This window comes from Lemur catta, chromosome 7 (assembly GCF_020740605.2).
Source record: "Lemur catta isolate mLemCat1 chromosome 7, mLemCat1.pri, whole genome shotgun sequence".
NCBI classification, from domain to species: Eukaryota; Metazoa; Chordata; class Mammalia; order Primates; family Lemuridae; genus Lemur; species Lemur catta.
The window spans coordinates 63,390,634-63,416,025 of NC_059134.1; the positions used below are offsets into that span (position 1 = coordinate 63,390,634).

Here is a 25,392-nt window from a genome sequence, read left to right on the forward strand (position 1 = left end):
AGCGGTTTTTGGTGCAGCATCTTTATAATAGCGGCTAGTCGCATTATTTATATGTCACTTATGCACAGCGTCACTTTTGTCTTAACTTTTTTATTTGATTTTGTGAGTCTGTGTTTACCCTTATGTCCATGCCTCCAAAGCAAAAGTCCCCTGCAAGTCCAGGTGAGCCTGTAGTGAAGAGAAAGGTGATTACAGCAGAAATGAAAGCAGAAATAATTAAGCATTCAGAGAAAGGCCTGATTCCATCATTCATTGGGAAAGCATTAGGCTTCAGTCTCTGGACTATCGGAACAATTATAAAGGCTAAAGTGGGAATAACGGAACATGTGAAAGGCAGTGCTCCAATGAAAGCATCAATTACTGCTAACCAGCAAGTGGATTAATTGTTGAAATGGAAAGGTTATTATTGATTTGGTTAGAAGATCAAAAGGAGCATAACATTCCTATTAGCCTAGTGTTGATGCCACATTAATTTAAGTGTTAACTTTTAATATTCATTTTCGAAATTTCTCCTATCTCTTATCTAAACTTTTTGTAGGAGTTTGTTTTTATGTTCTGTTTGCCTGAATTTAAAGAAATAGCACAATAGTTTCTGTAACTTATTATTATAGTATAGTTATATTATTATTACCACATATGAATCATTATAGTGTTATTACCATTATTATTACTGTATATGTGCTGTTCATCAGGGATCCGAGTTACATACAAATCCTCCCTGAAGATGTTTTCAGGAATGTATCTCGTTGGTAACCTAGGGACAGCCTGTATACCTGTTAGTTTGTGTAGTGGTTATTCTGGTGTTTAAAGTATACATCTTTACCTTATCTAATCTTTATTATTTCTTTCTTCCGCTTACTTTGGATTTAATCTGATTTTTTTTTCCTGTTTCTTAGAATAAAAGCTGAGGTCATTGATTAGAGATTTTTCTTCTTGTCTAATATAGGCATTTAAGTGCTACAAATTTCCCATAAGTACTGCTTTAACTGCATTCCACAGATTTTAATATGTTGTGTTTTCATTTTAATTCACTTAAAAATACTTTATAGGCTAGGCGTGGTGGCTCACACCTATAATTCTAGCACTTTGGGAGGCTGAGGCAGGAGGATTGCTTGAGGCCAGGAGTTAGAGACCAGCTTGAGCAACATAGTGAGACTCTGTCTCTATAAAAAAATAGAAAAATTAGCTGGGCATGGTGGCATGCATCTATAGTCCCAGATACTCAGGAAACTGAAGAAGGAAGATTGCTTGAGCCTAGGAGTTTGAGGTTATAGTGAGCTATGATAACACCACTGCACTTTACGCAGGGCAATAAAGTGAGACCTGTCTCAGAAAAAAAACACTTTATAGTTTTTCTTTCAATTTTTTCTTTGACCTCTAGGTTATTTAGAAGAGTGTTATTTAGTTTCCAAATATTTGGACATTTTCCAGATATCTTTTTGTTATTTATTATAATTTATTTCCAATGCAATAAGAAAATACACTTTGTATGATTTGAGTCATCTCAAATTTAATTGAAACCTATTTAATGACCCAAATATGATCTATCTTGTTCAGTGTTCTGGGTCCACTTGAAAAGTACATACTATGGTGTGGTAGAATGTTTTTGAATGCCACTAGTTAGGCCAAGAGCATTGACAGTGTTATTTAAATATTCAGATCTCTAACTATAAGTAGGGACTTGGCCATTTATCCTCATAATTCTATTAGTTTTTGCTTCATGTATTTGAGGGTGTGTTCTCAAGTGCATAAACATTTAGAATTTTTATATACTCTTAATGAGTTGACCCTTTTATCATATTGAAGTGACTTCTTTGTCCTTGGTAATCTTCATCACTCTGATCTATGGTTTGATATTAATTTAGCCACTCCAGATTTCTTTTTTTTTTTTTTTTTTGAGACAGAGTGTCACTTTGTTGCCCGGGCTAGAGTGAGTGCCGTGGCGTCAGCCTCGCTCACAGCAACCTCAAACTCCTGGGCTTAAGCAATCCTACTGCCTCAGCCTCCCGAGTAGCTGGGACTACAGGCATGTGCCACCATGCCCGGCTAATTTTTTCTATATATATTTTTAGTTGTCCAGATAGTTTATTTCTATTTTTAGTAGAGACGGGGTCTCGCTCAGGCTGGTCTCGAACTCCTGACCTCGAGCGATCCACCCGCCTCGGCCTCCCAGAGTGCTAGGATTACAGGCGTGAGCCACCGCGCCCGGCCTAGATTTCTTGTTATTGGTGTTAATATGACATATCTGTTTTTAGTCTTTTACTTTTGCTCTATTTATATATTTATACTTAAAGTAGAGTTAGTAGGACAGCATATAATTGAGTCTTGCTATTTACTGAGTCAAGTAAATTTTGCCTTTATTTGAATGTTCAGACCATTTATATACAGCGTTATTATTGAAATAGTTTAGATTTACCATCTTATTATATATTTGTTTTCTGTATCTGTCAGATTTGTCTCCTGATCTTGTTACCTTTTCTTTTTTTTTTTCCTGCCTTCCTTTGGATTAATTGAATATTTCTTTTGTCACCTCAAGTTCATTGAGTAGGATCAATGGAATATTTTTAAGCATCGATTTTACTCCTTTGTTGGCTTATTAGCTAAAACTCCTTGTTGTTTTTATTTTAGTCATTTGAGTTTAGAGTATACATCTTTAACTTACACATGCTAACTTAAAGTGATATTATGCCATTTGTACATATAGTATAAGAACCTTACAACAATTCTAGTTGGGGGTACTGGAGTTATTCCAACCCCAGTAAAATGAGAATTTGTCTTTCTCTGTATTGATTTTTCAATCCCAGAGAGAATTCTAATTGGTCTTGTTTGGGTTACATACACATCCCTGAGCAAACAACAATGGACAGGGAAATGAATATTTTGTTCAGCCTGAATGCCTGCAGCAACCCTTTCATAACTTCATGGAGTTGGGAAGGAGTTCACCTAAGAATCCAAGAAGAAGAACGCAAAAGTGCACTAGTTAAACAAAAACTACAGCTACCACAGGCCACTACAGGCAAATAGATCACAGAAGAGTTTACAGATTGACAGGTAGAGAATTCACACATACCTGCTATAAATCCCCAATACATCTTGCCAGTAATACTGAACTTGGCTACACAAAGCAAAAGCAAATGAAGCTTTCTTTGTATGGCATTTTCCTTCTCCTTGTACCCTCCAGGGCACTTAGCCTTTAGTGACACTTCTGCAGATCTGATTCCTGTCAAGCTGAAAAAGAAGCCAGCTACTCTACCATACCACTCCTTTATATTTGACTTTTATCAGCATTCCAGAAAACCTTTTACTAAGAATCTAGGCACTTCTGTGTAAATCAGTTTCTCAACCTTGGCACTATTGACATTTTGAGCTCTACCCACTAGATGTCAGTAACACATCCCCCTGCCCAGTTGTGACAGTCAAAAAATTTCTCCAGATAGTGTGGAATGGCTCCTGGTTGAGAACCACTGGTTTAAGGGAATATTTACAAACATCAAGATCTACAGGTTCTTGACCATAAATCAGCATCCTCTGATGGTGAGAAAGCAGAGTTAGCATCAAGTGTCAATGAGCTCCTGTTCCGTATCCCAGCCAGCCCATCTCTCCTCCAGGGCTGGTGTCTGCCGTTCACCACTGCAGAGTCAGCTCCCAGCCTCTGGAAAGAACAAGGCTCAATTTCCACAACCACAAAAAATACTAAAAGAATAAGTGTATGAGTGAATAAGTTAATGGATGGATGGATGGATGGATGATATAATCTGGATGACTATGCATTGTGTTACTCTGAGGAAAGGAGTGACACAGGTATGAGAAAGGGGAATATTTTACTGTTTTACTTGAAAATTTCCATATTTTAATTTTATTGTCATTTTACTTTTATATTTTAGAAAACTTAACAAAAATTTTTTAAAGCACTTGCAAATTAAACCAAGCATTTCCTCTTTGGAAACTATTTCTTTAATTTGCTTTTTTTAAAAAAGAGAGAGCCTGGGCTCACTATGTTGCCCAGGCTGGACTTGAGCTCCTGGGCTCAAGTGATTCTCCCTCCTCAGCCTCCCAAGTAGCTGGGACTATAGACATACACCACCATGCCCAGCTAATTTGCTATTTAAAAAAACAAAAAAACAGAAAAACAAATGTGGTCTTTACCCCTAGTTCACGTTCTAAATATACCATGAAGTCTGAGTTTTGATTTTTTTTCTTTTAACTCATGAGCAAATAGCCATATAATATCAATATTTGGGAATAGGTTTATGTTGGGAGAAATAAACAACCCAATGTACTTAGCACAGAAGTAATCTGATACATCACATTTAATTATGTGCATCAGCCTTGAGGGCAGGGATTGAACTACATGCATTTTCACATCCCGAACCTCAAAGTGCATGCGCAGTGTGGGCCCTCAGGAAATTTGTGTTGAAAGTATTGCTTATGAAGCTTCATAGGCATGATTTTGGTTACTCCTATATTTACTTTGTCAAACTAAGATTTTCTGAGCAGGATGAAGGGAGAGGAGAGAGCTAGGTGCCGGGAAATGCCCTCTAAGGAAAGAACAGAAACTGAAGGGCAAAGGGGTAGACCAGACAGTACAGAAGCAAAAGGATGATTTGTGGGGACAGCCATTGCTTCTCCTTCCCCTCTGCCACCAGCAGGAAGCTGGATCAAACTCTCCTTCCTCAGTCAGGGCAGACACTGCTCCTGCAATAGGCAACCCAGCACCACGGAGCAAACCTGAGCCTGCTACTTGGAAAACCCCACTCCTGTGCAATTCTGGTCCTCACCCCCCAGATCTCCCCAAAGGGAAAGGCCCAGCCACCTGGGTCTCTTGAGACCAGGTCTCTAGGAACCGGGAGAGCCTGGCTTGCCAGGTGAGGTCATTTATTTACACGAGGAAAACGAGGCACAAAGACACGGAACAATCCATCTGCCTTAGCGACCAACTAGATCCCTTCACCGCCTCCTCTCGTGGACGCGATCAGGGCAGGGAGGTTGGGTGGGGTGACCTTCCAGAGCTGAATCTGTGCTTCTAAAAATAGAAGCATCCTTGGAGAATGTTGAGGGCAAAAACCTGACTCCCCAGAGCTTTGTCAGTAGGAAACTGTATTAATTACACACAGGCACCCAGCTCGATAACCTCAGGTACCTCTCAGAAATTGAAACTAAATGAAATGGCTTTTTTTCTCCTTTCGGTTACACTGTCCCTGAACTGAAAAGGAGAAAGAGAATGGTGTCTTCTGACCTATCTGAAGGGCCGCGCGCTGCCTGAGGAGATGCCTCCCCAGCAGAGGGAAGTGGGGCTCCGTAGGGGCAAACCGAACGAGGGGAGGAGCTGCCCAAGGGGGACCCCAGGAGCAGACGCCTGAGGTCTGGGTCTCCGCTGTTCTCGCCCTGCCTGGAATCTCCTCAGGACTAAGCCGGGGCCCGGGGTGTCCGGGGCTGTGGATGTGTGGGGTCACTCGTCCTGGGGGCTCTGCGTGGACTGTGGTAGGGATATGGCAGGAGCCACGTGGGGGCTCCGTGGAGGATTGTGAAGGCTGCAGAAAAAAGATTCCTGCCCCGGGGGCTGGGTTCTGGGCCTCTCAGACCACGTGAGGCTATGCCAGGCTGTGTGTGCCTGGATACACGGTGGCAGAGGCCCAGGATGGCCTCCCAGCCTCCCCGTCTAAAAATGGGCTGAGGCGCTCACCAAGGGCAGGGATTTATTCTTCTCCACGTGACTGACATGCAAGGAAGAAAGGGATCAGGAGACTCTTCCTCACGCGTCAGTTTGTGCTTTCTCAACAGGACAACGTGGATCTGGGAGAGTTGATGTTTTCCCTCTGCTATCTTCCAACGGCTGGCAGGCTGACTATTACCATTATAAAAGCAAGGAATTTAAAGGCCATGGACATAACAGGAGCATCAGGTGAGACATTCTCAAAGTCACACTTCCTCATAACGTTCTAATGTAGCAGTACCTTACGAAGTTTCTAGTGTAGTAATAAAGCAAACTGACTCTGGAATCAAACTGCCTAGGTTTAATCCCAGTCCTACCACCTAAAAGCTGTGTGACCTCGGGCAAGTCACTTAACCTCTCTGGGCTTCAGATTCCCATCTGTAAGATAACAGTAATAGTATCTTACTCATTGGACTGTTGTGAGATTGAGTAAATACACATAAAGCCATAAGAACAGTGTCTGGTATATATTAGATGGTATACATTGTTAGCTATTATTATTATTATTACCACTACTACTATCATTGGCCCTCCCTATCTATTGGTTCCACATCTGCAGATTCAAGCCACTGTGTATCAAAAATATTCAAGGGGATAAAAAAATAACAATACAATAATAAAAAAATAATTCAAATTTTAAAAACAATACAGTACAACATCAATTTACATAGCATTTACATTGTATTAGGTATCATAAATAATCTAGAGATGATTTAAAGTATATGGGAGGATGTGCAGAAGTTATATGCAAATACTGTTCCATTTTGTATCAGGGACTTGAGCACCCTTGGATTTTGGTATCCGTGAGGGGTCTTGCAACCAATCACCTGTGGATACCATGGGATGACTGTATTCCCTCTTGGGTCTTCTCCCTCACCATAATTATGAATTAGGCCTACAGTTTGTACATGGTATAGTTTATCTGATTGGGTCTTTCCTCAGATGTCACCATCCCAGGCTTACTGAAGACAATCCTATCTCCTTAGTAAAGTGAACTGTGCAGTTTGCCTTTTCCAGAGAATCAAGCATATACACTTAAATTCCAGACCCTAACAAACAATGCCTCAGTATGCAGTTCCTACTATGGAAATTCACAACCAACCTCTGCAGGGGCTCCCCAAATGTGATCACAAAACACCCAGTACACACTGGCTCACAGTCACTGAAATCAAAGAACATCAGATACAGTATATTCTGCATCTTACAGTCCAGTGTTTCTCTAAGCAGAAAAAAAGATGTAGCCCCTCTGGCCCTCTAAGCCCCTCCTAGACAGTGTATAGGACAATGTGTGGGCAATGCGTGGTTATGCAGGTGAAGAGAGAAGGAGAACTCCCCACTGAGCAGGAGGATGGTGAGGTAGCTGCTGGGACCAGACAACCCTATCTGGAGCAGAGGCCAGCCTTGCCACTGTCACCCCATCCAGTGCTGTACCACAGTGCAAGCCTGTGTCCTTTCTCTCCCTGACATGTGCACTGCCTCTCCCTTTGCAACCCGGCTGCAGGCCGCTCTGGGGGCTTGAGGTCCCTGTACTTAAGGAAACCCACCCCCGGACATTCTCCCTGTCCTCTAGGAATTCAGACAGTCTGAGAATCTAGCAGTTTCCTTTCTTAAAAAGTCTTTAAGAAGGGGAACATCTTAAAGTTCCATTTAAGAAAGGGAACTTTTTCCTAAAAAAGTCTTTTTTTAGGAAAAGATTCCCTGAGATGGCTCAGAGTCGGGGGCCCTGTTTCCCAAACCTTGGAAATGCCTCTGCATTTCTCTTCCTGTCACAGCCAGGCGGGTCTTGAATTCTAGCTGGAATGTTTTCTAATTCAGTAACAGATGTTTTCACACTATTTTTAAATTTCACACATTTTGAGGAGACAATATCCTGTGCTTTTTCTTGAATGAAAGAATTATTTTAATTCTAGTTGCTGCCCAGATATCATATTAATGAAAACTCTCAAACTCCAAGCCACTGGCAGTACATACCCCAGTCCATAAAACCCACCATGACATAACCTCTGGCCTAAATCTACGTTTATCCTCACAGTACTCCTGCTTCTCATGGTCTGTACAGATCCCTACGTGAAAGTCTCGCTGATGTGTGATGGCAGACGGCTGAAGAAGAGGAAAACGTCCACCAAGAGGAACACACTGAATCCTGTTTACAACGAAGCCATAGTCTTTGACGTCCCTCCTGAAAACATTGACCAAATCCACTTGTCCATAGCGGTCATGGACTACGACCGGTGAGATACCTGGAGCTCTTTCTCAGTGCAAGTGCACTGTGCCCGGGGCAGGGAGGGCAGACAGGGAGAGCACAGCTATAGATTCTGAGCTGGTGTCCCAAGCCCAAGCCGCAGGAAGTGAGTCCACCCAACAGCAAGCGGAAAGCAGACTAGCAGGAGTCACCTCCAAACACGCTATAGAGTCAGGTTACAAAGTGCCTCCCAGCACTCCCATTCTTTCCTCCTCCTTTCTTATTTCTTTCTCCTCCTCCATCCTCTCCCCATCCCAACCTCATCCGCTTTTCGCTTTTCGTATCTGCACACCTCCTAGAATCTCAGCGTGGAGAACTGTGGCCCCACAGGACTTACGTGCTGTTGGGCAATCCTGATTGCCCTTCCCTGGAAGGATTTCACTCAAAACAGCAGAATGATTACTTTAGCCACACCATCAATATTTCTAAATACGCAACTTCAATCTTTTTCCTTCTTGAAATATGTTTAATAAAGATCATTTCCATTCACTTAAGTCTGAAAGCAAACACAGAAATATTCTCTTAGAATTGCTAGAAACAGTATGGGTGACAAGGTACATTAAAATGTATAAGATGTTCGACTTTTTAATTAATACAGCACAGAAGAGATATTTATAGCCTGAATTGTAGCCAATTGTGTATTTAAAGGACAGATTTGAAAAACAGTCATTTTAATATGCAAAGGAAGTACCAACAGGGAATTATACATGTTAAACCAGTCATTAGAATGAAATGCAAAGTCTCTTTTTAATTGGAAACCTCCCACGTGGTCTGGGCACAATTATAAAAAAAAAATTATTCTGACTTCTAATATAATCTTATGAATATCATTTATAGTTGAGAATTTTCCCACATACCTCTGAAATGTCAGTGAGGCAGCTTCAGTGACCCGAACACTCTTTCCAGCAGATGCCTGCGTGAAGCATGACCGTCTTCCAACCCGAAGAACACGTGGGTTGGCTCAGCTGCCCATGAGTGTGACAGCCCATGCTGAGCAGTAGACATTGTCCCATCTCCTGTGGGCAAAAAACAACACCAATAGTGTCAGGCCCCAGGAGGGGACATTGCCCACCAACTGTGGAAACCTAGGCCAGCAATTTTTAAGCTATTGCCAAGTTTCCTGCATTGACAAATCTGATTATGTGAGCTCTGCCTCAATTTAATTCTCAGTAAACTCATGAATCTGGCCTGGAAAAATCCATGGCAGAATTCATGGGGCCACTGCATGCATCTGATTTTAATGAGCATAGATTCAGATATCCTTCACACTACCTCCCCAACCTTGTCTCCTCTTTATGTCCTACAAATAAATAGGAGAAAAATGACTTGTCTGCATAGGAAGGAAACAGAAAGAGAGAAAAGTATATGAGTTTGGATCCTATGGAGTTGAAGGATGGGCCACATCACTTTATTTATGTGAAGGACTTTTATCAAAAACCGCTAACGAAAAAAAATACTGCCCAAGGAAGGGACCCACCCAGGGAAAGTTTCAGAAATATTAGCCCTAAGGTTAAAGGGGCTAAGTGTCCTTCTACAATTGGGAAGTTATGTTGGGTTAAAAGCAAAGCTGGGCTTGGAAGGAAAGAAGGAAGAACATAAGATGGCAACAAGGGAGATGAGGACAAGAAGACCCAGGAGCCTTCTCCACTCTGCCCCCTTTGAGGGCTCAAGATCCATGGCTGCCAGGCACAGAATTGCTCCCTCACTCATCCTTTGGTTGCCTCTTGTGAAAATTTGAGCAGCCATTAGTGCAAGAAACTCCTAGCAGATGGCTTCCTTTTCATTACATGGATTTGGGGGCCAACTTAGTTGCAGAACGAGAGGTGACAGCCTTAACACGCATAAGGGAATTCTTTGAAGATAGAGCTCTTAGGAATAAGCTGATGGAGTCAGTGTTAGGAAATCTGGTGTATGATATTGGAGTCCAGGTTTTGTTGGCTGTGAAGCTTGACTGGCCTGTAGTTTTAAAGTAGGAATGAAAAAACCGCCACTTTCCCGATTCTCCACTAGTTTAATTGAGTAGCTGTTGCTCTTATATACCAAAATTTTAAGAAAAAACTATTGTGGGCCATTTTCACAGTGTAGGTCACAATGAGATCATCGGCGTGTGTCAAGTAGGCAACGAGGCTGAGAGGCTGGGCAGAGACCACTGGAGTGAAATGTTGTCATACCCTCGGAAGCCCATTGCACACTGGCATTCTCTGGTAGAGGTAAGATCCTACCCCAACGTGCTTCACTTTGCAGAAGAGTAAATACTTTACTGTTGAAATGCAGGAGCTGGCGAAAGTATCCAGGGTCTATGGTCATAGGTGATTTCCCTGGTTGCATTCCCTGGGGCTGTCGGGACTTGCATTCATTCTGAGCTGAATCTATGCTCCCCACCAGGCAGGTAGGTTTTGCACACTTATCAGGGATCATTGCTCACTTTGATTGTCTTTTAAAAAGATCAAGATTCTGGCCAGGTGTGGTGGCTCATGCCTGTAATCCTAGCACTCTGGGAGGCTGAGGCGGACGGATTGTTTGAACTGAGGAGTTCGAGACCAGCCTGAGCAAGAGTAAGACACTGTCTCTACTAAAAATAGAAAGAAATTATATGGACAGCTAAAAATATATATATAAAAAATTAACTGGGCATGGTGGCATATGCCTATAGTCCCAGCTACTCGGGAGGCTGAGGCAGAAGGATTGCTTGAGCCCAGGAGTTTGAGATTGCTGTGAGCTAGGCTGACGCCACGGCACTCTACTCAGGGCAACAGAGTGAAACTCTGTCTCAAAAAAAAAAGAGATCAAGATTCTCTGATTCTGTGTTATGACTTGGCATTTGGAGAGCAGCTGCAAGACCCAGGTGAGTATGGAGTTTCAGGCCTTCATAGAGTGACTTGAGCCTGACCTCAGAAAGAACGTGAGACTGGGAGAGAAGAGGCCTGGATTCTAGGACTGGCTCTGGCACTAACCTGTGATTCTGGGCAAGCTGGTTGGTATCAAGTTCAACTACATATAATAAAAACCAAAAATAACAAAGTACAGAACAACAGCAAGTGAAATGGAAAGGTATTTCTCTCTTACATACAAAAGGTCCAGATGAAGGCAGTCTTGGGTAGGTAGGGTTGTTCCATGATCAACAGAGACATAAACTTCTATCTTTCTGCCTCGCTGTCCCAGTATGGCTTTTTTCCTTGAAGTCACCTCGTTGTGCAATATGGCTGCTAAGCTCCAACCATCACATGTCTTCATGCCATAAAAAGGTGGAAAGGGGCAAAAGCCAAAAGGACATGCATTCCTTTTTAAGGGTTCTTTTTGAAGTTTCATGCAACACTGCTACTTACATTTAATTTAGTCACAGGACTTAGTCACATGGACATGTCTAGTTGCAGGGGAGAGTGGGAAACATATTCTTTTTGTTGGGTTGCAAATATGCCCAACTGAAAACCAACATTCTGTCTTCAAGGAAGAAGAGGAGAGGAGATCAGATACCTGGAGGCACATGGCCATCATTCTGCCACTTACACCTCCGTTCATTCACGCCCTCCTCCATCACCTACTTCTCATTCATTCTCCACCATTTACTTTTGTTCATTGACTCACTCTCTTATTTACTAACTCATTCTCTCAAAAATAATTTGTGCTCACTGAGTAACATTTCTTAGGGTCAAATGCCGTAATAGGTACATAAAATACAGATGTGAATTAGAAACTGTCCCTTCCCTTGTAGACGTATAGACCATAACAGAGACAGAAGATGGTGTGTAAACTCATCATTAACGTGCACAACCATAAGCGTTCTCATCCATATAAAGTGCTACAAGAGCACAGAGGAGAGAAGTGTTTGTTTTTCTTACAGGAGATTGTCTGTGAAACATCTCTCCCTCCTGCTCTCAGGAAGTAGAGGACAGAACCCCCGGGGAATAGGAAAGCCAGGAAGCAGGCAGCAATTATTTACAAAGGGCACGTGGGTTCCAGGCAAAGAACTTTCCTGTATTCTCCCCTTGCGGGCAGCTCCATTCCCTGAAAGGCCACCCTGAGAGGCTGGGCCCAGTGTGGGCTCCCATGCCAGTGGTAGTCGGGTGAGTCAGGTAGCAGTAAACGTGCAGGACAGCTGCGGAGGGGCAGAGAGGCCCAAACCCAGGCCTGGGGACAAAGGGACATCTTTTCTGAAGACGGTGCAGGAAGGAGAGGGCAAGACTGGGTTAATGGACTGATATTAAGCATCAGGGCTTCTGGGTGTGTCCAAGGAAAGGCTAAGCCCTAATTTGCATGTCCCCAGGACAGCTCTACCCCTGGGCCATGGAAGCTAAGACTCTTTCTTTCCTGGACTCAAAATTCATTCCTAAGAGACCCACAGGGTCTATGAGCCACTTGAGAAGGAGCCAGGACTGGTGCCGACTGAACTATACCTCATTTCTTCAGCTCCTGGTGAAATTCTCCAGGGAGTCTATGTGTGGACTCATTAAAGTGTCCAGGCCTGTCACTAGCAGTGGCAGTTACAGCAGTTGTAGTAGACTTTTTTCCCTCTTATACGTCATTGCTGACTTTAATTCTTATATGTAATGGGGAGTGTTGAAGCTCTGTGCCTCTCAGGAAACAGGAAAGGGGAAGGCGTGAGGGTGAGGATGAGGAATGTGGTGTGAGGCTCAGAGATGAGCCCTGAGCCCTGCACAAGCAGTCCTTTCTCAGTGACCCCGGCTAGGAGTGACCCTGGGCAGGGCGCTACACGTGGGGCCCTGAGCCGCCACCTGCGCGTGTTAACGCAAAGCAGAGCATAGGAACCAGGCCTTGGAGGCTTCTTCCCTCACTGCTGAGGAAAAAGCATGGTGGGACTTTGGTCACCTGTGTCTCAGTCATTAAACCCCAAACACTCAGCTTTTTGCAAATCCATGTTCGACAGTTATATAAGTGAAAAATAAAAATAAATGTCTTTAGGGTTAAACCCCTGAAACTTGGAAGTCATTTGTTATAGCAGCTAAAATTACTTTGGCCAATACAATGGTTATTTCTCAACTGTTACAGCAGAACTAAGGAAATGAAGTGCCTGTGCCCCTTCCACGAAGGGGAAACCAAGGGAGGCTGCCCCTTCCCTGTTGCTTCCTGTCTCTTTGAAGTACGTGCGCCGGACTCTAGATCCATCCCGAGAGGGGAAGTGATACTTTCCCTTTTAAAAATAAACATGTAACTGGCGGAATCGGGGCAACGGTACCAGGGGAGATGAAAAGCAGTAGAGGGAGGGCAGCCATGCTTTGCTAGTGGCTGTAGGGATGGAGGAGGCGACAGGCAGAGCAGTTGGAAACATTCACTTTGGGGTTGGATGGGCCTAGATTCAAGTCACTGTGCTGCCACTTGCTAGCTGTTTGTTGTTCTCCTTCTGAATCTCTGCGCTGTCACCTGTAATGTGGCCGTGACAGTTCCTGTCTCACAAGAGTGGTGGTCAGGATCAAACAATCTGGTCTATGTGAATGCAGCACCGTGGCTGGCACATAATAAATGCTCAGTAAAGTTCTCAGTTACAATCATTATTATTATGTCCCACATTCTGAGGGGCTGCTGTGTGTCCCAGTCGGACTGTGTCATGCAAAGAGATATCTTCTGTAATGTTTGTCATGGAGAATAAGAGAAAGACTGGGGATCCCCCATCCTTGCACCCCAGGGGCTATCATCTCAGATGAGGGGAAGGAGTCCTTTAGGACTTGGCTGGATATAGATGCACATATTTAAGTTCTGTTCTGTTTCTTCTTTTCCTTGGCCTTGAAGATAATAAGTTGCTGTTATACTCTCTAAGAACCTTTTCAATTTCTGCTTTGAAACAAAAACAGCAATTAAATCCTGGTGCTCTTGATAAGTGTGTGTGTGTGTGTGTGTGTGTGTGTGTGTATGTGCATATTTGTGTACATTTGAGCATGTGTGTATGTAAGAGAGAAGGGGAGGGAGAGAGAATGGAGAATGGGGGGATTGGGGTTTAGTATGAAGAGAGGCTGACCTGGCAGAAGCTCTTCACTGCTGGAGACTGAGGGACCAGGTTAGGACTGAACCCTGAGCCCTACAGAGATCTGGCAGCCTGCTCAGGTTGCATCCAATAAATCCTGACCTTGCCAGGGCAGGTGGCAGATGGAGTCTTCAAAGCCAGTGAGTTAAAAAATCCGTTTCTCTCATAGGGATTCTGGACGGCTTCGCTGCACACTCAAAGGTCAGCCAATATGGCTCCTGTGCCTCTCCATGATGTCACAGCCTTGGAAAGCTGTGCAAACTCCCCCAGAGCAGGCTGCCTGGGACTTGGGGATAGGAGTGTCCCCTGCACGGGGCCTCAGGAAATGACAGGGCTCTAAGGGCTCCCTTACCACAGCACTCTCCTCTGAAGGAGTGGCTTAAGAACTAGGCAAATGAGCTGAGCAGAAGCCTAACGTGTGTCGGGGGACAGCATGGAAAGGGAGTGTCAGGATGTGGCAGGCACATGCAGGTGCAGCATCCCCCTGCTATGGGATGCTCCCCCGTAGCCCAGCACCATGTCTCATATCTCAGGGCCTCAGAGAACAAAATGTTTGCTATGGATGGAAACTGAGAGAACAAGAAACATTTAAAGTACATTACAATAGTGCAAGAAAATGTAGATATCTTTGTTATCTAAAACAGGTACTATCTTGATAAAGAACAAGTTCAGACCATGGGGGGAAAGAATTAACTTTGTCTTTCTTGTTAATGGTTCTTAGTCTTTTCCAGGTTATCTCAGTCTCTTTGGGACAAATACTCATCACCTGTAAGGCTCAAATTATATTTTCTCTTTTTTCCTAGAGGTCTCATCTCTCCTTCCTCCCTCCCAGGCTGGCGTGTAGGTAAAGGGGAACACAAAGGCCCTCATGGCATTGCCTGGCCCTGGGCATGTTGTCTGGCTTGTCTTTGGGCATCAGACTTCATTGTCACCCCCTCTGCTGCTGAGGATCTCTGCTGGTGTAACTTGCGGCCTGTTGTCCCAGCACAGGCCAGCAAGAAGATTGCTGCTCTGGAGCTTGGCCACCTTGAGGCTGACGAGGCCGCACACTGGCTCTGCACAGCCTTGCGGATCTCTGAGGGCTGGCAGCACCTCCCACTGGATGCTGGGCCCGGGAGGTTTTCTTGGCAGCCCTTTGTATAGAGTCAGTTTCCCGCTTGCTGGAACCCCCTGAAACTCTGCCTACCAATACTCTGGTATCCTCCAGACATTTGGGGACACATGGGGCTGCAGGAGACTGTGCTGTTACAGGTACTCTCTTCATGTGGTAGAGTTGCACGGTCATTTCTGTGTTGGCCTGTGTCGGCCCCGGGGCCACGTTTGCCTTCAACCTCCCCCCTCCCAATCCATCTGAACTTGGTGTTTCAAGCCTGAGGGGTGAAACCAGAACCTTTGCCCCTCCCCTCTCTGTGTTTCTTCTGCCAAAGGCTGTTTCTTCTGCCAAAGGCTATTTCCTCATCCTTTCTCGTGGAAACTTCCTTTATATCTTAGCATGATTCCTCTCCACCTATGACTTAAGTTCAGATCTCCAGGGTTTCTTGCCAACATGTAAAGGAAACATTTGAAATTTAGAAGGGTTCCTTTTTTCTCAACAAGACTTGGCTTTAAGACTCTTGTTTCATAGGGACAAACAGATCATTTACCTTGTGTGATCTGCCCTCAGGTCGCAGGAATGTGTGGCATTGATTCCATGCATGGGACAACATGATTTACAGACAGTGAAAATGCTACCCCTGTTACATAGGTATTGAACTGGTATTTGATGAATGAATGAATGAGACATGTAATGAAACAAATCGTATTCCTCTAGTTCTAAATTTCCAGAATTTCCCATTCAGTAGAGGATAAAGTAAAAGTTATTTCAGGCAAGGTGTAAAAGGTATTGAGAATGAATTTGCAATAGGCTGTTTAAATGGAGATGGCCCTATTGAGCTCCAAGTTTTGATTATCTTTTCTCCATTTAGGAAAAGAACATGAAAAGGGGGGCTTTTCCTTTCTTGGTTCCCATTAACTTTTATCTGACGACAGTGGCTTTGTATCTTGAATACAATTGAGAAATATTCAAAACAATGGAGGCCAATTAATAAATCAGGAATGTCCCCCTTGAGTTGATGAGGGTGGCCAGGTCCTAGAGCTCTTCAGTATCCCCTTTCAGGAGAGAGAGGAAGCACATAGAGTTGCCAGTGGTGAACAGCACACTGCTGTACCCTGAGTGACAACTAATTAGGAGGGGACAAGGACTTTAGCCCACAAGTTGACTTTTCTCACCAGGGAAATATTTCAGTAGTGGTTTTACAGAAGGCAATGATTTGCCCCATCTACCTGTGAAGATAAAGAAAAGAAAAGTAATGGGGAAAAAAATTTTTTTGGACAAAATGAAGCATCTATTTTTGAGATTTTCTTTTACCGAAAGAAAAAACAAAACTATTTTTAATGGTGAGATTTAGCATGCCACTGTCTATAAACATCTCCAGGACCACTGAAGCAAAACTGATTGCAAAGAACATAAAAATGTGGTACATGTTTGGGATCCGAAAACCATTAACAAACCTGTTAGGATTTGTGCCAACTGATATAAGTGGCCAGAATGCCGTTTGGACAAGCAGGCATGGTTAGTGTCAGTGGGGCATTGTGTTTCCAGCTGGTGCAGGGAATGGGCAGCAAACAAAGCCAAGACCATTCACACTTTCCCAAGCAAATCTTCTTTCTTGTATTGAATTATTTGCAGAAAAGAAGGATGCTAAGCATTTTCTCATCCTCAGCTGGGATGAGTGACTTTCCCAAGTGACTTTCTGAAGGTCTGTAGAGATAGTCATCATACAAAACGTGGGAGTACTTAGGGTAAACACTAGAGCTACAAAAGATAACAACAATGTGGTAGAAGATAACATTTCTGCCTGAACAGAAAGTCAACTGCGTCTTGACTCTCCTCTCATTCTCAGATGACCTTGGTCCAGTAGTCACCACCCTGGAGCAGCCCTGCTACATACATGAACAGTTATTAAATAGGAAGGTAGATGACAGTGGGCTTCAGCCATCAGCTGTCTTCATCTCCAGGAATGGCATTCAAAGGTGACTGCTAAACAATAGGCCAATTCTTTCTGTGCAGATGAGAAGAACCAGAATGGTTTATGGCGCTGTCTGAAAGAACCACACCCTCTTCTGATAGTCTGAGGGGAGGATTTTTTCTTACATGGCTAAGGATCTGAATGATGTGTGCTCCGATACTTTACATATTGATAGTAAATGTTCAGATTAACAAAGGTTACTAGAGAAAGGTCATAAAACCAATCAAGAAAGTAAATGTCATCCAAAGGGATTAAGATTGCCTATAAATGTTTAAAAATGTGAAAATGCTGTAGTCTGAATTCATATGTTGAAACCTAATCCCCAATGTGGCAGTATTAAGAGGTGAAAAACAATTAGGTCATGAGGACTCTGCCCTCATGAATGGGATTATTGCCGTTATAAAAGAGGCCCCAGGGAGCTTGTTTGCCCCCCACCATGTAGGATGCAGCAAGAAGGTGCCATCCACGAGACAAAGAGCTGCCTCTTAGCTGACACCAAATCTGCTGGTGTCCTGTCTTGGACTTCCCAGCCTCAAGAACTATGACCAATAAATTTCTGTTGTTTATAAATTACCCAATCTGAGGTATTTTGTTATAGTAACCTGAAAGGACTAAGACACCCTCCTTGCTGACTGGAGTCAGGGTCACATCAAGAAATAAAGCTGAGTTGGAGCGGGCAGCACCTCTCACAAGGGGAGACAGGGACTGGCCTGGCTGCAGAGGGGCCTCAGAGTGCATAAACAAGGTATGGAGGCTCAGTATCTGGTGTTCCCATCTTAGTTCTGGAAGCTTCCATACAGGGATAGTGAGTGGGACCCTCTGGTGGCAGTGAGAGCCTCTAAGGAAGGAACCAAGAGGCAGGCAGGGATGAGGATGGGCTTCTGGTTTTAGAGAGGGTGCTGGCAGAGCTCTTCATGGCAACGTTTAGGATCCCGCTTAGAGGACCCTTGCCTGGCAGTCTGAGTCAACCTGGAGGTGGAGCTGAAGGGTGTGGAAGTTGGATTCACTTCAGCACACAAGGTCCAAGAATGAGTTGACCAGCAAGGCCCCTTGGCTATGGAAGATCACAGCACCCCAAAGCATGGCAGGGCAGTCTCAGGAGGGCAGTTCTGCTTCTCTACCTTGAGCCTGCCGGGTGATGTCAACAGTGTATTCATGGGTGAATAGTTGGGGAGACGGAATCTGACCTGTCATTTGCATTTTAAACTTTGTGCTTCTTAACATTGCAGAAAGTACATTTCCAGGATTAGGACTAATGGCTCTTATCCCACTATTTACAAACAGTGTGACACTTCCATTGCCCTTCAAGTAGGGAACCAACATATCATGTGAATGTGGGCTTACCTAGAACCAAATCTTATATCAGGAATGAAATCCACAGACATTGCAGAGAAAGAAACAATAACTCAGAGAAATCCTATACTCTCAGACAACAAGGGGAAAACTCAGGGACACACCATCAGTCACAGGGTGTGAGCCCCGGCAGACTCTGAATCGTCACTCGCTGTGTACCACCAGCTCCAGCCCTTCTGCTTCTCTCACAGGCCAGCAGGCACGAAAGAGTTAATGGGGGGGGCCTTGAGAAAGCTGCTCTCTATTATAGAGAAATCCCTTTTAGTGCCAGTTGCTGCTGCTGGAGGAGATACTTGAAAGCAAGAGAGGGAATAATAGGGAAGAAAAGGACTTTTGAATCACATAGGAGTCTTCGAGGACTACTCAGCCCAGATGTTCCTCTTACCGCTTCAAGCCAATAATTCTCTGAAGTCCCCAAGCACAGATGTAGCTTCCTTCACTGTCTTTACAGATTGTGTTTGAATTCATGGGAGCCCAGGAGACAGTCCTGCTGAGTCTGAACTTCCTCAGTAGCAGAACAAGGGGCAGAATTAATAATAGCAATGACACTGGATATACATAGCTGAGCCCCATATTGAGGTGGATGGTCTCCAAACTTTAAAAGAGAGTCCTTGAACAACTGCAGGAAAAGAAGGATAAAACTCCTTGATTAGAAAATCAGCTACAAAGACCAAAAGAGGAGGTCTTTGAGCTAGGGAATAATGGCGAGCCAGGACTATGAAAGAGGAAACAGATCTGGACCAGATTCTGGGCTTCACCCATCCCCATCCTAGAGAGGAGAGTTTGGAATTTAAGGACTGAGCCCCCTCCATGCTCAGAGAACATTAGGTGGCCTCTGTTTTTAAGGCTGTGTGCTGCTGTGCAGGACATGCTTGCTAAATAGCTGTTGAGTGGGGTGGGGTGAGAGGTTGTTCCATAAGCTTCCTTCCACATGATTGAAGAAGCTGAAGAAAGAGTAGGTTTGGAAGAGAAAAAAGTGCTGGTGCAGCAGCAGCCACAGGAAAAGGAATTTGGTGGCCTTGGTGGGAGGCGAAGTTGGGGGCAGTATTTTCAGTAGGATTGACATAGATTGGCATGTGGATTGTAAAATGAGAACTTGCTGAGTCTGGCCCCAGACTGGAGAGTCCCTGGTGCTCCTGCATGATTCTGTATTATTTGTCATCTGCTGCTTACGTGCATGTATATGTACAAATTTAAGTTAGTTCTTAGCAAACATAAGCATACACATAAAGGCTTAAATTAATTGTCCGATACGGTGATGTACGATTATTTTTGCTGAACTCTTTGCAGAAGTCAAATCTAATTTGAAAACTAAATGTTTAAAGCAGACAAATGCAAGAGCCACCATGGTCGAGGCAGACAGCACCTGAAGAGAGCAAGATCAGTTACTCAAGGAGGAAGGCTTGACCCAGCTACACCTCCTGGTGGACGACCCAGTTGTGCTGCTGCCACTAGTGTCTAACAGGAAGAGAAACCTGCTACCAGCTCTGCCGCTTAGGGCTGCTGAGCTTGAGCAAATTACCTCATCTCTCTGAGGATCAGATTCTTCCTCCGCAAAATGGGATATTAGTACATAGTGTTAAATAACCGTGTGTGGATGAGCAAAGAATAGAACATATAGGAAAGCACCTGGCATAGTATCTGGCAGTGAAAGATGTTCAACAAGTGTGTTTCCTTTTTGCAGCCAATTAAGATCTGGGGAAAATATAACTCTAGCCAGGCTTTTCAGTAGTGGATTTTTGATGGTGCTATTCCAGTGCTCAAATGAGGATAACGTTTCCGGGGATATTCCAAGTTGCTGTTTTCTCTTGAAATTTCCAGTGCTTCACAGAGACTTTAGTGTCAAGAATGTAAAGTGTAGCACAGTATTTCACTAAGTTCCAGCTATACATGGAATGGGGCAGTGTGCCACAAATGTTCTTGGCTATGATTCACATTAAGAAATACATTTTATATCATGACCACACACACACAGATATAAAACTGAAACAGAAGTTCCACGAAATAATATGGATATGATGCACTTTGTTTTCTAAATTTTTTATTTCATTAAAAAAAAAAGAATACTGGTCACAACCGTTAAATTGGTTTCACAAACCCATAATGGGCCAGTACTCACAGTATGAAAAACACTGTAAGATGCACATTTTCCAAACGGCCAATGTAATTTTGATCCAGTGTGGGAATGAATCTTCAGAGGGAAATACGAGAATATAACCAACTGCACACATTTTTAGGGCCACCCAGCCTGCCTTTTTCTCTGAAAGACCAAGAATTCCAAGCTTTTCATCGCATATTTGCCAGGAATCAATACATCCCTTGGTTTTAGCTTCTCTACATAGAATGCTGCACGCCTGGGTTTGTGTTGCCACATTTGCGTGAGCACAAATAAATTATTTTTACCACAAATATTTAACCTTCTGGTCTGGAGCTGTGCTGTGCTTAGCCTAAATAGCATAGAGACACCAACTGCGTGTTTATAATTAAAGGAAAAGCTGTGTAAAGCCACAGAAGGAAGGAAGAGGCATTCTTGGTGGAGGTGTGTGTCTCACTGCTATGAAGGAGTTCCCTGAGGTGACTGGCTCCACCCTGACTCCTTCGCTCCTGCCAGTGCCGGGTACTACACTAACTGCTGTGGACAGAGTCCTGCCTGCACGGAGTCCGGTGGGGGAGCCTGACAGCAAATTGCTCCAGTATAATATCGTAATGCATAATTGGTGTTTTCGAATTTCATATAGGAGCACAGATGAGAGCATTGCCAACCCTTTACAGCAGAGCGGGTGGTGACCAGAGACACGCACAGACCCCAGTTGAGCAGGCTCTTGGAAATGAGTAGGAATCCTCCTGTTGAGCAAAGAGAAAAAGGACTTTTGAGAAGAAGGATCAGTGTGTGCAAAGGCACGAAGGTGTAAAAGAGGAGGGCTGGCGTGTGGGACACTGAGGAGTTCAGACAACTGAAACACTGGGTACCTGGGGAGGGAAGTGAGGCCAGAAAGGGAGGAAAAGCTTTGTTCAGCCACGATAAGGAGTATGGACTTTCTGCTGGGGCAGTCAGAGAGCTTTGGTGTGATTTTAAGAAGAGCTGCAACATGCTCAAATTGATGATTTATAAGGATCACACTGACCGTCTGGAGGAGCATGGACAAGAGGGATGAGGCTCTGCAGGCAGAGACAGCTGCAGTGGTCAGACGGGCTACGCTCCGGCCCGAAGAGGGCAGAAGTAGAGGAAAGAAGAGACTTGCAAGCATTTATGAGCCATAATCAAGTGAGAGGTCAGGGAGAGGGAGGAGCTCGGATGACAGCCAGGCCTGCATGCTGACCAGATGGATGGTCCTGCTGTTGACTGAGCTACAGAATGGCAGAGAAGGGGCAGGGTGTTGGGGTAGGGGTGCAGGGAAGTGGAAGCTGACAAGGAGAGAGGCGAGATTGAGGAGTTTTGATGTGTTCCAAGAGCAATGGAATTTGACAAAATGTACCATTCACTCATCGCCTTCTAAACGATGCTCTGTAAAAGACATATTAAGTTCACAACTAAGTTACTTTGATTCTAACCATCCCCCATACACAGATGCACACGTGCACACACACACAAGGTGCTCCTGGCCCCTGCTCTTTTCTTAGCTGACAGCCAGTCAGAGTCTATTCTGGGCCAAAGACCACGTGAACAATGGCAGATTGGTTCACCTGGTTTTTCAGTGAAAATGCCTATGCCCATAATCTGCTGACAAAAGGCTAATTAGCCTGAATTTTAAGCTCCAGATCCATCGGGAAGAACATGTCCGAAAGCTCCGAGCTTGACTAACAAAAGCTTTCCCTGAATTAAGGCAGGTTGTGCTTTTTCCCATATGGCCCATGTGTCAGTATTAGAGAGCTCCAGAGTCAGCTGCAACCTCACTGTGAGGAGAAGGGAGCTCGGTTCAGACAGGCAGGTGCTTTGCCTTGCAGCCCTCTCCCTGCTGAGGGCTAGAAACCCTGCCTAGAGTGCGGACTGAAAAAAAAAAAAAAAAATGTGGAGCAGCAATCAGCAAGGGAACTCGGACAGATGGGGCTGTCCTCCTAACGAGGCATGGGGAGGTGGGGGTGGTGGGAAAGGGCTGGGGACAGACACCAGGAACAGACAATATCACTAGCACAGTCAACATCAGGCCATTGAGCAGGCCAGGGCAAAGTGGAGGCTTAGCAAAGTCTGTCCAAATCAATCTCAAATTAATATTCAGCACTATGCCTCTGCTGCTTGTTTCTGTGTGCATGGGTTGGTTGGGCCGACTACTCTGAGTGTTTTTTTATGTCTGCTGCCCTTAAGGAGAACAGTTTCAGTGGAACGGTGCTCTCTGGGCACACCCTGATTGGAGAGAGACAAGGAGCGGAAATTAGGAAGGGAGGAATTAGAGTTAACAATACAGACAACACTTTCAAGTTTCTTGGCTGAAAGGGGTAGACAAAAGATAGACTAGTGTCCAGAAAAGGATGGAGGATCATGGGAGAGGGATTTTCTTTTTCAGAAGCAGGAAATGTAGGCATTTTTATAGGCTGAGGAAATGGCCAATAAAGGAAGGAAAAGTTGAAGATAGAGCAGACAGGATAACTGGTGCATGGGCTTTGACCTAGAGACAGGGGGCCCAGCTCTCTCACGGAGCACACAGGGTGCTCTGCCCCTCCTACAGCAGCCACACCAAGGCTCCATCTCGTCTCTGTGGTGTAGGGAAGCGAATGCTACTCCATAGCTAGGGCTCAGAAGTAGCCATGTGCTGCTCTCAATACGAGGGCAGAAGGCCCAGCATTTATGCAATGCCCCCTTACCACCTCCCCCAACTTCCGGAACTTTGGCTCAGCCAATCACCTGCCTTGTCCCAGGTTTCTTGGTATCCAAATTTCCCTGCATATTTACTGCACACTCTGGTGTCCTGAAGACAGCTCTGCCCTCTTCCAACCTGGCTCAGCCTTGAAAGGGCCTCTTTTCCCACCTTGGTGCTGGTGGGTCTTTTGCCACCATCCAGACCCTGCTCCTATTCTTCCATCAACTTTCATCAGATAGTTTGGAACGACCCAGCTTCTTCCCAGTGCTCCACTCTGCACATTGAAACTGCACCCCTCAGACCAGAGCCCCAGCCCCATCATCCCATGTCCCTCCTACGTCCCGCCCCTGACACCTGGATGTTGCACTTCAGTTCAGACTTCATGTCTGATTCAGCACTGGCCCTCGATACAGAAGCTCCTTCCCGCTAAGTCCTCTCCTCCCAGCTCTCATTCACAGCCCCCACCTGCATACGCTTCCAGCATGCCCAGCTGTGGGCAGTCTTTGAGCATTTGTTCTTAAGTTCTGAAGGGCCCAGTGCTGATGTGAGAGGCCAGCTCTCACCACTCAGAAAGCAATCACTCACTGTGCCCTTTTGGCTTCAATCAGACAAACCCCAAGATATTCAGAGGGATGAAGCAGGCTGACAAATGTTCCTAAACACCTAACTTAATACAGAGGACAAAGATCCAGGAGAAAATGGAAGTAATTATGCAAACAGGAGTTATACAAGCTGGTAGGGGTGTGGAGGCACGCACACAGCATAAAAAAGAAGGAAAATTCACTCGATCGACTGCAGTTTCATGGTGGTGCAAGATCTGCACCTAGACTGTGAACTTAAACCTTCTGGGAAACCAGAAACTTTCTCTGCTCCAGGAAACAAACGAAAGGAGGCTGAGAAAAGTCAGTGTCAGAGCCCAGGTGTACTGATAGGAAAGAGGAGTGTGTCTAATGTCAAGTAGCCTGCACTGGTGCAAGGGATTGGCCAGGGCTCAGGAGCACAGGGTCACACCTGCCAAGGCTCCCAGGGAAGCATTTGTGGGAGTGGAGCCCCAGGCCGAGCCACAGCAATTACAGTCAAGCCACATCAAGTCAAAAGACAGGCTGGGAGCTGAGAGGTGAAGAAATGAGCTGAAAGCTTGAGCGGCTGGGCACAGAGACGTCCAAGCTGGAGATCAGACTTTAGAGAATGAAGCAGGCATGGGGTGCAGAGCTGAAGATGCACCAGAACACATAAGGACCTGGGACTGTCCAGAAGCAAACTGATGAATGTGTGTTTGACCACTCCTTTCATTTTCACACAATTTGCCACAGACTAGCTGTGCCAAAGATGAAAGCTTCAAAGGGTGGGAATCCCCCTGCATGGAAAAGAAGCTAGAGTGAGCAAAATAACACAAATAGATGTGAGATTCATCCCGAGGGAGGAAGCCAGGCTTTCTGGAAGAGAAGCACAAAGGAGGGAGAACCCCCGCTCACCTGAGTGTGAAGAAGGCTGCTGAGAGGAAGCTCGAGAAGACCAGGGTTGGTGACTCTTCACTGGGAGGCACAAAGAAAGTGCGTGTGGACCCAAAAGGTCTGATGGCAAGATGCCTTCCTGATGTTGAATAAGGTCTGATGAAGCTGGTCAAAGCCACTGCTTCTCAAGGACATGACCATCCCACTAGAAGTGAACACGGATATGTCTTCAGTGTTTTCTGGAGTGAAAAATGAAGGACTTGAGAATACAGGTAGTATTTTCATTACTTCTTCCTATTTCCCTTTGGAACTTCAGAAGACTGAGGAATACCTCAAAGATGATCAAAATTGTCTTTCAAGATTGGGCTGATGTTTAGAATAAGGTTCTGAACCATGGCTAAAAATAGCAAAACTAATCATGCCTAGCCAAGCGTGCAGAGCACCTTACAGACATGCTCAGCAATTGATAAGCCAACTTCTTCAAGAGGATTTAAAAACTAGTACCAGGAGGAAGAGGGAGACAACACAGCAAAACAGACAAGCCACAAGACCAGTTGTTATGGGTGACATTAAGTGGGATGTGGAAAAAGGAATTTCAGGACAGGAGATGCTCAGTGATTGACAGGAGATGAGATAAGATTGAAAGCCCGGCTGTAACTGATGTGCTTGGCCTTAGGTGTCCCAATGCATCCTGCACAGAGAACAAACAGAATAACCCAGGGTAATGTCTGCAGCCTTGTAGGTATGACTGACACCCAAGCCTGCCGACAGACCACTTAGAAGCAGACG

The 25,392-nt window shown here is 44.7% G+C and overlaps 1 protein-coding gene across 1 annotated transcript in view; it reads left to right on the forward strand.

Moving 5' to 3' along the window:
* Positions 1-25,392, forward strand: part of SYT9 (synaptotagmin 9) — a 177,397-nt gene that overhangs the window by 123,816 nt on the left and 28,189 nt on the right. The window contains exons 4-6 of the mRNA XM_045556508.1: positions 5,782-5,902; positions 7,773-7,944; positions 10,036-10,165. Of these exons, the coding sequence (XP_045412464.1) occupies positions 5,782-5,902; positions 7,773-7,944; positions 10,036-10,165 (423 nt within the window). The remainder of the gene's footprint in view (positions 1-5,781; positions 5,903-7,772; positions 7,945-10,035; positions 10,166-25,392) is intronic.